Genomic DNA, 12129 nt, shown 5'->3' on the forward strand with positions numbered 1-12129 from the left:
GAGACCTAAACGTTCTCTTGTCAAGGGCAAGAAATCGGCGAAGTCATTCGATGCGCCAACAAACAACGGTTTGTCGGCCGCCGAATTCCAGGCAAAGGGTTTCTAAGATGCCAAAGATTCGGTGCCAGTGAAGCCTACTCCTCGTGCTACATCCAGTAGCAAGAAGAGAAAGCCTAATTGTGCTTAGCTTTTGGGTTCCATCGGTTGACTTTGGACATAATTGTGAACGAATGTTGGTTAAGAAACAAAAATTTGCTTTGGCTTGGTTCCTAAAGCCTGGTGCTGCATCCAGCAGTAAAAAGGTGGTGGAAACAAGAATATGGCTTCCAGGAAATCCCCAGACAGATAACTCAAGAATGACAATGGCTGTAGTCACCCCCTTTGACTCGTAAGCTTTTCTGCGTTGGTGCCGCTGACTCAGGGAAGGGTTGGGTAGGCAAAGAGGAACAAGCAAAGTACGCCACAGCGTAATTCAAGTCATGAACCGGCTCAAAAGTCTGCACATTAAGATGCGATTTGTACGCTTCACCAAGCGGACATCTTGTCGGTCGGTTGGCCCTGGAGCCAAGCCGATGCGGTCGGAACCAAAGGTCGATCCTGAAGCTTCTGGTAAGTTTTATGGTGACACTGGAATTCCCAGACCTTTCACAGTACTTTTCCTTGGAACTATCTGCGTGGTGATTCACGTTGGGTCTTTTGGTTAAGCTGTAAGGGTAGCCTCTTTTACGTTCGGTTCCTACTGCTTTCAGATTCAAAGGACTGGATTATCGTTTCCCTCTGGGATCGACACCATGCTCCGCCTGTTAGCTTGGTTCTGAGTCTTGGCTTGGCATAGACAGTATAAAGAGAAGGTAGATTGTGGAGGTCTACATATGAGTGTAACCTGTGGTGGTACTAGACTGGTTTTCAATCCTGTTTGCCTCTGGTATTTGCTGTTTGTATACATTCGAGGGTGGTGCTTGCACTACTGTAGGGTTGGCTTGAACCTTTTGTTCGTAGGGTTCTTGTTGACTTCCTCTCAGGTCTGAGGCCGAGATCTGTGAGTGGTGGTTTCTGTACGAGTAGGGCTTCCGGAGTCCTTGATTCTGGGTTGTTTTTGGGCCACGGTGGTCCTGTTGGCTGGTCTGGTCTGGTTGACTAGATTTCTGGTATCGTTCTGGTATCGTTCTGATCTCATTCTGGAAATCGCGGTTGTCTGGGTCTCTGGCCTGTTCTGTACCTGGGTTCAAGGCCTTTGTAGCTTGAGTTTTGTGCTTAAGCCAGGGAGAATGAATACTGTGGGGCACGGTATTCATTATGTAGTCATGTCTGACCGAATGGGTTTTGCTTCCTTGCCGGACTCTTTCTTGAAGTCCTTGGAAGGCTATCTTCAGTCTCCCCCTTTTTTTTTCTGGTGAGTTTTCGAAGATTCACTGGTAGGCTCGGGCAAGTCTTTTTGGACTTTGAGTTTGCTACACCATAGATTGTGGAAAATCTATTGCTGGGGGGTAGACAATCCCAAGAGGTTTCGGGAAAACGAGCCAAAAACACCTAGTTTCTACGCAATATTGGCGAGGTTTTCCCTCACAGACATGACGGTATATCAGTCATTATGATTGCTACCAGTCCTTGTGTCCGGACTCAAACGATGCGTACACATGCATGTCCAGACATCCGCAGCTATTTTGAGATGGCAAAACCAAAGTTCATCTGCACAAAAGGATATGCTTCAATGACTGATCAATTGGGTATCAGTGACTTTATCAGTTGAATCAACATAAACTGACTATACAAAAAAAAAGTCACTGAAGAGATAGCGTGGAATTCGCCGATGATTTCAAGCATCACGCAAAACCTGTGGTTAGAGTCCTAGCCACCCTCATTTGAGGAGGACTCTGATTAATATGGTCTGGTAAATGAACCAGACCAAGCAGGGTGAGCTAGAAATTGTCACAAAAAAAGCAGGTTACAGTTAGCAACTGGAAATGCGTATACTCAAGAAAACAAGACCCGAGTCGAAGGGCATTTACGCAAACTTTCAGCTGTGAAGGAGAAGCAAGGTTACTTTCGATGAACCTATCCAAACCAAGTCGAGACAACTGCATACAAGCCATGTATATATATATATACTTTTACGGAAAATTGGGTCCAATATCAAAGCAAATTTGAACATAAACATGAACATGAACATGAAAAAATGATATCAAGCATTCAAGTATCCAAGTATTCAAGAATATAAACCTTCAAGCACAACAAACCTAAGATCAAGTAAGCTGACCCAGAGTCTCGCCATCTCGCTGGGTTGGTCAAAAAGCACACGAAGAGTCTCGACTAGGATACGGTTACAACAAGAATAAATTCCTCATCATCATTCGAGACTATTGGCTCAGGACTGCAAAAAAGGTATTTGAGATGACCGGATTTATATTATGGGCCGAGAACACCAGCAAGGAACAAGTAGAGGCCGCCAGTAGTAAACAACAGAGCTCAAGGCGGAAAAAATGTGAGCCACAAAGCAAGCGATAAGGCAATTTTTCAAGGGTTGCTTCTGTCTCTAGACTTTTTCGTCAGAGACAATATCAACCATTGGTCCGTCCATCCAGAAGATAAGTACTATTTATACACAACATGTCTCGGTACTAATTATATGATATTTTGCTCTTCTTCTTCTTCTCAAGGTCGCCCTGTGACAGGGCTCACAATACTACAACCCTTTAGAGGATACCAGAGAGAGTTTGGGAGCGTTAGACTTTACCAAAAGGCAAAGCTGCTCGGTACGCTAGTCGTACCTTTTCTCCCCTCGAAATATTGTACATTGCATTGTATGCCTGTATATATTTAGGGTTCTTGGCGTGGTAAGCCAAGATCTGGTAGCTCCTCTGCCATTTGGTGGCCAAACCCTTTTGTGGTTGACCCCATCGCTGCAAGTTGGCACATTGTTTCTGCTGGAAGTTTGGTTGTTTACTGTTGGTGGTCTCGTATACCCCCTGCTGGTGGTCAAGGTCCATTCCGCCCGGTCATCGAAGAACATTTTGCAGTCCCGGGCCCGTCTCTTCAGATGATGTTACCTATTCCAAGCCAAGTTCCTTTCCTTACGAAACAAATTCTCTCAATTAAGGTATGTTATTTCAGTCATTCAAACCTGCCCTATATTTAAATATATTTCTCGTTTTCTCACTAATTTTCTTCTTTATCTTTTTAAGCCATATTCGGCCTTATCAACTCCAATAATGCGGCAAATTCAGAAGCCTGAATCCTGTGCAAGAATGACAGCAGCAAGAACCAAGTCAAGCAAGAAGAATACAAAAAGATACAAAAAAATACAAAAAAAGATACAAAAAAAAAATTCAAAAAAAAAGATGCAAAAAAAAGATGCAAAAAAGAAGCAAAAAAGAAGCAAAAAAAAATATATTCACAATTATCTCTCTATCTCAAGTGGAAACTCATAGACTAGCAGAATCCCTGAAATGGTCAAGCCACGGTTTGCTTTTATGTCCAAGTCCAATTCCGAGTCTTGTCCAAGTCAAAGTCCAAATGTCCAAAACTATCCAAGTGTTGGTATAGTACTAGTCCTAGCACACAGATATATACAAACAAGTAGAGAAGTACACAATTAGAGAAGTAGAAAAATACATACACACATACACACACACAAGCACACACAATTTCTATTCTTTATTTTTCTTTCTTATACACACACACACACAGACATACAAATAGTCATAGTCATATACATACACACATACATATACACACTCATATACATACATATACACATACATATATACATACAAAAGTAGAGGCGCATTTCTATCCAAGTCCAAAGTCTGGGTCGTACCTCCAAGTCTCAAAACCAAGTCGATTTCCAAGAAAGGGTCCAATGCAAAGTTCCAAAAGCAAGTTCCAAAAGAAAAATCAAAAACCAAAACCGAGGCCTATACTAAGTCCTGTAAAAAAAAACAGGCATATACTAAGTCCTCCTCTCCAAAAGGATCAAAAGAAATCCGAACCCGAGGCCTATACTAAGTCCTGTGCAAAAAAAAGGCAGGCATATACTAAGTCCTTCTCTCCAAAAGGATTAAAAGAAATCCGAACTCGAGGCATATACTAAGTCCTCCACTCCAAAAGGATCAAAAGAAATCCGAAACTAAGGCATATACTAAGTCCTTATCTCAAACAAAAATGATCAAATCCAAAAACCGAGGCGTAGACCAAAACCTATCAGAAATGATCAGGTACATATCAAGTCCTCCACTCAAACAAAAAAGGATCAAAAGAAATCCGAACCCGAGGCCTATAATAAGTCCTGTAAAAAAACAGGCATATACTAAGTCCTCCTCTAAAAAAAAACAAAAAATAACAAAAAAAAAAAAACAAAAAAAGAACAAAAAAAAACAAAAAAAAAGATGAACAAACCGGAAGAACTCTGCATTGGAACCTGGACCTGGACTGAAGCAAGGCTGCGAACTGAAACAAGACTCTGGATTAGGACAAGGTATGAAATCCCCTTATATACATGCAAAGCAAATGAAGTCTTTGAACAAAAACAAAAGAAATGCTCAAAAAAAAAGCTCAAAAAAAACAAAAAGAGCAAAAAGAGCAATACCAAAAACCCCTCCTCTTATTCTTTTCAATATCAAAACCTATTCTCATTACTATTCTGTGAAATTGACTGGACAAAAAAAATCAAAAAAAAAAATTCAAAATCAAAAAGTCCGAATTATCCCCTTTACTGTGTGCTGTGTTCGGACAAAAAAAAAGCAAAAAAAAAGCAAGAAAAAAAAAGTTCAAATCATCCTTTTATTCTTTTCAATACCAAAACTATTCCATTATTACTATTCCGTGAAATTGACTGGACAAAAAAAAAGGCTCAAAAAATCAACTGGACAAAAAAAATCAACTGGACTTGACTGGAATCGACTGGACTGGACTGAAGTAGCATGAACTTGACCATCTTATACTATATTACATTTACTTTATATTTATTTTATAAAAATCTTTGAATAATAAAATTTCCCTCATATGTCTTTGATGTAGAATACACTATCTAAATAGCCATGGACCCAAATTGAGAATATTTGTTAAATATTTTGCTCCATATTAACACATCTACTGTGAAATCAGATGCTGGGCCAAATATGTGTATTTGTATTATACAATTCCCATACTTTTTTATCCTCGATGCACAAAGTCTTAGAGTTCTTCTCTGATATAAACCGCTACACCTTTATTTTTCTCTTTTAAGACTCGTTACAAACCTCTCGCTTCTCTTGAGCTTTCTAACTCTACAAAATATCGTCAGAACTTCAGTACAATCATACTGCACTTCTTTATTAAACTCAAACCAATTCCAAAAAGAAATATTACAGACGAGTGCGGTGGTACCTAACACACACACTTTTTTTTTGAAAGAACGTCAATCGTCACTTGAACTACTTTAACGGAGTTGAATTTCACGAGTTCCTTTTCGGTGAAGAGGACCAAAGTAAATGGAGTCTTCTATCTACTTTACGCATCTCTTGCATCCTTTCATCGCTGACGTGTGCCCCTTCAAAAAAAATTAAGGGGAAAGATGCGTGACTATTCTCATATGCATGTGACTACTAGAGCTAAAGACGATGAAAAAAAAAGCAAAAAGTAAACAAAAAAGGACGCAAAAAACAGAAAAAGACGAGCGACAACGATGCGAAACCTTATTTACCATCAGAAACTACAATTCTGCTTATACGAATAGCTCATTAGCTTATATATAACTCTCATCATATCTTTGCAGAAATGAGTTTGTCAGAACATTGCGCATTAAAGATCAATTCCCTAGTTTTCTCATTCAGCCTGACGTCCGATGTTGATTTGCGCATCCTTTTAACAGCCACTCATGATAGAAAGCAAGAGTTTTTAGGGTAAAAAAACAAAAGGTACACGCGTTTAAAAACTGTTAAATTCTTGAAAGTACTTGGCATATATATGTACAGTCGATATCTGATTGATTTCTTAGAAATATAATAGAGTTTTGACTATTACAAGAATAATATCTTAATTCTTATATATGGTACTAAAAAGTGTGTATACTTTTTAATATTGAACAATACAAGATACAGAAAAACACAAGAGAAAGGTCTTTTGAAAGGTCTTTTAAAAAGGGTTGCTTTTATTTTATATGATTTAGTAAAGGCTTTTAGAAGGAAATCACGCTGTCAACATATCTATTTTACACGCTTGATAGCCATTTTCTTTCTTGAGCCTCGATCTCTCCAAGTTGTTTGAACGTCGGGGTTTATTATATTTTGCAGGAAAGCACTTTGGTTTAGGTTACCGTATGGAAATTATTCGCAGACCTTCAAAGCACAAAGATCCAAGAGAACACGTATACACACTGAATGGATCTAATATTTCTGTAATAACATTCACAGATCTTCAGAATATAATTATTTAAAAGCATTTTAAAAATAAAAAGGGTTTGTGTATGCAATGGCCCGAATAAACAGGTCTATCTTTTACGAGCTTCGAGATTGTATTGTGTGTTCATTGAAGGTTATAATAGTGTTCGGATCGCTCAAAGGTTAGTTAAATTGGTTTATATGATATAAATGCACATTGAATACTATTGAATTTACCGGTGAAATGAAAAGTGTAATAAAAAAAGGGCATTTTGATCAAAATGGCAAATCAAATCTTGAAATTCAGCTATAACTCTATATCGGTTAAGTCAAGCTACTTTTTATATATAAGCAACCTGGTGGAGTACATTATGATCCATCATTCAGATGTTGTTTGACATTGATTGCATAAATACCAGACAAAATATCCCATTTTTTCACTTTAAAAAAACAATTTACTAATAAGATTTTGAATATTTACACGATATAAGCATATTTGATCCAAAAGTTCTCTCAGGGTATTCACCTAAAAAAATCGGATATTTTTGTTTTTTTTTTGCTACCAAGTAAAATTGTTGAGCAAATTGATCCATGATCTCTAGTGTTTATTTGACTAGCAACAGACCAATATTCGTGGAGATATCAAGAAATGTAAAAATGGCAATTTCGATATTTACACCACGTAAGCGTGTTTGCTCCAAAAGTTACCCAGGACATACACCTAAAAAAATCAAATGGTTGTGTTTTTGTTTATTAAGTAAAGCTGTGCAGCAAATGGAGAGATAATGCTCAGTGTCTGTTTGACCAACAGCAGACCAATATTGATGAAGATATCGAAAGATGAAAAAATGACAATATTGATATTTACACCTTAAACGATATTTGTAAATGCCCGTCAATAAAAGGTTGGTGTATTCACAAAAAATGATTCGCAGTATGTGATGGACAGACTCTATAGTTTCTTTTGCACAGAACATTATCAATGATTTATTTTTATTTTAAAGTAAATATATATATATATATATAATAAATTGGATGATAATTCTTGGAAAGAATTGGTCGAGAATTAAGAGGCTGGCTGTAGTTGCTTAGATACTAATATCAGTTTAATGTATGTGTGTGTATATTATTTTTACTATAGACAATTTTATTTTGCTCAAGTTCCATTTACCAATACTGGTTTCACAATATTTATAGTGTAATATTGTACGTATGAGCTTAACAGGCACATATAAAGATATGTTACAGAAAAGACAAGTGTAACAAAAGATGTTCGAACAATAGAAATCTGTAATTATTAAAGCTGATCACCATTACTATTATCACTATCACTAATAAGAATAAGAGTAATAATAGCTGTAATCAGCTTTAATAAAGCCACTAAACATAAGTTGGTCTATCACTACTTATGGTGACATTGGTCCTGGAGTGACATTTCTTTTTTTTTTTTAAAAAAAATAAAAAAAAATAAAAAAAAAGGTAGCTTTGTGGCTGTACTTCTTGACTGTACCACAACAAGTTTGGCTTCTTTTTGGTACACCACACCCTAAACTCAGATTTAGTCCTTGACAGCCATAACCAAGAATACATGTGTATGTATGTATCTAGAGAATACAGTAAAGAATAATTTCCGTACAACACTAGAGTACAACAAGATGTGCTACTCTTAGTGTTTGAGAATAGATTCCGATAAGACACAGGCTTTGGTGATTTGTCTGGATGTCTTGTAAGTGGGAATTATGGAAATGGGAGGCGGGGATGCGGGGATGCGGAGGCGAGGACGGAGACGGGGGATGAGGATGAGTACAAGGGACGAGGGACGAGAACGGGAGAAAGAAATTTGATTGATACACGATAGTCAAGGTCTGGATGTTTCAAATCTAATGATCAAATTCACATCAAATTCACATGTTTATGCAAACCGATTCCTCATCCTCATTTGCATTTGAATTTGCACTTGCACTTGCACTTGCACTTGCATTTGAATCTGCATTTATATTTACATTTACATTCATATTTACATTCATATTCATATTCACATTTTTTAACCCCTTGATTTGTTCATGATACTTGCCTTGAGGAAGCAGGTGCCATGTTATCCCTTGATAAAGGCTGTATTATTTTCTTTATGTATATATGTTTGTGTGCGTGTTTGTGCAGATTCTTGGCAGGATGGTTTGTTGGCTTGGACTTGTTGCTTTTACAGCAAAGATAAAATCTTGTGAAACAACTAGGAGTGGCTGGTGAGAGTTGTTGCTGTAGTACTGACACAAAAATAAATAAACAAATGTAAGAGAGAGAGAGATGTGTGCATAATTTCTCTCTCTAAATACAAATACATATATTTTTTGGCTTATGGAACATTTTATAATCACTTGTATTCTGCAATTGCTGTATTTCCTGCCACTTCTTGGCTTCTTTCAAAGATAATAATCTCGGTGGATCGGAACATATATTACTAGCTATTTATTGTAGTAATTTGTTTTTGTGTGTTGGATTGAAACTGTTGTGGTACCTCGTTTCTTGTCTTTTTGATCTCTTTTTTTCTTAAAAATAAATAAATAAATAAATTCCTCCTGCATACAAAAAAGAAGAAGAGGTATATAGACTAATGGGTCCGGTAGACATTGTGTATAGTTTCACGTTCAAGTCAAACACAAAACCCATCTGCCCGGATTGTTTTTCTCCCCCAAGAATAACCCAAAAAAAGAAAGCCTTTAACCTGTCATAGTCTAGATACCCAAATTTTATATATAAAAGGATAGAAATAGTAATTACTTGTCAGATCTACATCACCATCTATTTCACACACACACAGAAAAATATATCACTTGTTGCTGCTGTTGTTGTTTGGGATATGTATATATATATATATATAATGTTTTTGATTATATTAATATATATTGCCAATAATCATGACCATAATAATGATCATAAAAACAATAATTTTTTTTTATTAAGATTCTGTTTTCTCCTCTTACCTTTTCTTATATAAAATAGGCTTCATTCTTATTTTTGGGGGTTATTTGTTGCTATGTTGCAGTTCTATTGACTGCGCACTAATAATAAAGCTAATAATACCAAATGTCAAACAAAATAGGGGGATTGCTAAGGAAAATCATAAATGAAAACAATTTATTATTTTGATTTTCGTGTTGATCCCAAGCCATTTTATATATATATTCTATATTTTATATAAATTGCGATTACCATGACGTGAGAAGAGATCAAATACATACAAATCATAAACAATTTCTGTTTTTATTACTTATAGTCTTTATAATTATATAGATAAAGAAGAGTAAAACAAGAGAGACATTATATACATATATAAATTGTAACCATTTATTGACCAGTTTGCATGACACAGGGCCTGTGCTTATTTATATACACCATAAATATATATATAGCATCATTTTTGATAACTAAAACTTATCTCACATGTTAACAAAACCACAAGAAAACAGGACAATTATTTTATATGTTTTTTTTTAATAAGACCATTTGAGGTTCTTGCTGTCACCCTTTCCGAGAATACGAGTCTTGCGATCCAATACCTCGGTGACCTTTTGCTTGACACCTTGCTTGCTTCGACGATCCTTCAAAAAGTATTCGACCACCTCGTCTCGGCTCAAGGCATAGTTTCCAACATCCGGTGCTTCTCCGGTCACCACACGCTTGATCTCTTCTTCGCTCGGCAACACAAACTTGCGATGGGGGTACTGCTTAAAGTCCTTGGTCGACAAAAGGTTGAGATGGATTTTTGAAGCCGTATCAAAGTACTCTTGGCGGATCTTGGCCTGGTCGACTGCCGCAAGATCTGGGGGGTTCCAGTTGGGTGGCGTGCGGGTCACGAGTGTCGAGTTCACACCCTCTTTGAAATCATGGCCCTCAAAGAACTTTTGGACCAGGTGGAATTCCATCTTGAATGACTGGCCAATCGACAGACTAGCCCCATTGCGTAGTTGCTGGAGTGTGACCTTTAGCGAGGTAGGTGACATTTTGTTCAGCAGTTTGAGAGTAGAAGCACCCCAAGCCGAATCTTCCTTTTCGAGAGCACCAATGATTTCCTCGACAGTATCATACTTGAAGCATCTTTTTATTTATTTATTTATTTATTTATTATTATAATGTGTATATTGGTGAATAATATGTATATATTTACCTGTCAATTGCAGCACGGACTTCACCTCCCATAGAAAAGTTGGGCTCTTGATCTAATTCAGCCGAAAACTCTTCAATGGCAGTGTTGACAATATCGTGTGTGGGATTCTCGATCTCGGATAAACGCTTTTCAAGGTCCTCGAGACGGGAAGAAGGAACGAAATGAGTAGCAATACCAGCATACCTAAGATTACATTGATTTATTGATTAATTTAATTTAATTTAATTTAATTTAATTTAATTTAATTTAATTTAATTTATGTTATATGTTCAACAGCTAAGATATACAGATGCTTACAATACATCGACAGCCTTGAGTCGGAACCCTGTCAGGCCAAGATAGGTACCAAGTTCACCATCAAGACGAGGTAAAAAGAAACTGCCTCCTACATCAGGCAGGAACCCAATGGCAGTTTCTGGCATGGCAAACAGGGTTTTCTCGGTAGCGATACGGAAAGGAGCATGTACAGAAAGTCCAACACCACCACCCACTTTATACAATAATGATCATTAGATCGATATAACTTTAACAGATCACTAAACTTACTGGTGATTCCATCCATAAGAGCCACAAATGGCTTGTTGAGAGTTGCGATAGAATGATCCAATTGGTACTCAACCTCGAAGAATGTTGCTGCAGACTCGTCCTTTGCATCAACCAGATCCACAACAGCTGAGAGAAATAATGTCACATTTGTTAAATTCTTTTGATATATATGTATATATGTGTATATATATATATTTACTTTTCACATCACCGCCTGCGCAAAACCCTTTTCCTCCAGAACTCTTGAGTAAAATGATCTTTGCCAAATCAGATTTTTCCCACGCCTGGAAAAAAGATTAAAATCAAAGAAATCAAAGAAATCAATGGATCAAGTAAATAAATAAATAAATAAATGTATGATTCTGTTCTGTCTAGTTACCTGGACTTTTGGGAGCATGGCTTGAACCATAGGCAGGTTGAGTGCATTGAGTTTCTTTTGTCTATTGAGAATGATATTACGCACGCCGAGATTTTTTTGAAAGAGAACCTCCTATAATACACAATTGATAGTTGGATTTTAGTCGCGAATACCAGCAACATATATATACAAAAAGGTCAATTCTATTTTACTTGAGCTTCTGTAGTTGCGACTCCGGACATCTAGAATGAACAATACAAGAAAGAAAGAATGTCAATGATGTCAATGTTGATGACTGTGTCTTTTTTTTTTTGAGACAATTATTGTTCCAACAGATATTTTACCCAACGTGTTGTTTGAGCCAAGCGACCGTTTGCACTCATAAGAGTGGATTGGATAGGGTTAACGAGACGTGTGACTGGACGCATAATAATAGTGATAGTGACAATGTATTATATTGTTGTTATTAATTTATTTATATAGCTAAATAAAGTATAATATATAATTATATATGTATAAGTATGGGATATAAGGGTAATAAAGCAAAGCAACAAAAAAGTATAATTTATGTATCTGTATATGTATACTTTATGTTTATAATACAAATATCCCAAGCTATGTGTCTATGTGTCTATGTGTTTTGATTGCTTAATCTATCTAGCTATCTAGTTATCTATCAATCTAAAGAAAGACAAGGAGGAAAG

The 12129-nt window shown here is 36.7% G+C and overlaps 6 protein-coding genes across 6 annotated transcripts; 3 read left to right on the forward strand and 3 right to left on the reverse strand.

Annotated features, from left to right (window-relative positions):
- Positions 1–230: 230 nt before the first annotated feature.
- On the forward strand, positions 231–835 carry PHYBLDRAFT_145164 (hypothetical protein; the record flags this gene model as incomplete). The annotated part of the gene is made up of 3 exons (XM_018431378.1): positions 231–388; positions 497–609; positions 750–835. The coding sequence occupies 3 exons, from the start codon at positions 231–233 to the stop codon at positions 833–835; spliced, it is 357 nt and encodes a 118-aa protein (XP_018291728.1).
- A 31-nt stretch (positions 836–866) lies between these two features.
- PHYBLDRAFT_145165 (hypothetical protein) lies at positions 867–1295 on the reverse strand (the record flags this gene model as incomplete). Its single annotated transcript, XM_018431379.1, has 1 exon — positions 867–1295. The coding sequence occupies one exon, from the start codon at positions 1293–1295 to the stop codon at positions 867–869; it is 429 nt and encodes a 142-aa protein (XP_018291729.1).
- A 296-nt stretch (positions 1296–1591) lies between these two features.
- PHYBLDRAFT_145166 (hypothetical protein) lies at positions 1592–4005 on the forward strand (the record flags this gene model as incomplete). Its single annotated transcript, XM_018431380.1, has 8 exons — positions 1592–1727; positions 2264–2482; positions 2538–2615; positions 2698–2753; positions 2822–3097; positions 3183–3265; positions 3437–3537; positions 3806–4005. 8 exons carry the CDS (start codon positions 1592–1594, stop codon positions 4003–4005), a joined length of 1149 nt encoding a protein of 382 aa, XP_018291730.1.
- A 1749-nt stretch (positions 4006–5754) lies between these two features.
- Positions 5755–6412, forward strand: PHYBLDRAFT_64647 (hypothetical protein; the record flags this gene model as incomplete). The annotated part of the gene is made up of 3 exons (XM_018441331.1): positions 5755–5879; positions 6072–6144; positions 6203–6412. 3 exons carry the CDS (start codon positions 5755–5757, stop codon positions 6410–6412), a joined length of 408 nt encoding a protein of 135 aa, XP_018291731.1.
- A 1324-nt stretch (positions 6413–7736) lies between these two features.
- PHYBLDRAFT_168127 (hypothetical protein) lies at positions 7737–9363 on the reverse strand (the record flags this gene model as incomplete). Its single annotated transcript, XM_018435805.1, has 4 exons — positions 7737–7793; positions 7854–7920; positions 8265–8468; positions 9338–9363. 4 exons carry the CDS (start codon positions 9361–9363, stop codon positions 7737–7739), a joined length of 354 nt encoding a protein of 117 aa, XP_018291732.1.
- A 231-nt stretch (positions 9364–9594) lies between these two features.
- Positions 9595–12104, reverse strand: PHYBLDRAFT_133482 (hypothetical protein). Its single transcript, XM_018429575.1, has 8 exons — positions 11770–12104; positions 11638–11667; positions 11447–11557; positions 11267–11351; positions 11068–11193; positions 10819–11011; positions 10522–10704; positions 9595–10451 (listed from the first exon to the last, which is right to left on the reverse strand). Exons 1-8 carry the CDS (start codon positions 11851–11853, stop codon positions 9848–9850), a joined length of 1416 nt encoding a protein of 471 aa, XP_018291733.1. The 5' UTR covers positions 11854–12104; the 3' UTR covers positions 9595–9847.
- Positions 12105–12129: the final 25 nt, after the last annotated feature.

Source organism: Phycomyces blakesleeanus, assembly GCF_001638985.1.
Source record: "Phycomyces blakesleeanus NRRL 1555(-) unplaced genomic scaffold PHYBLscaffold_10, whole genome shotgun sequence".
NCBI lineage: Eukaryota > Fungi > Mucoromycota > Mucoromycetes > Mucorales > Phycomycetaceae > Phycomyces > Phycomyces blakesleeanus.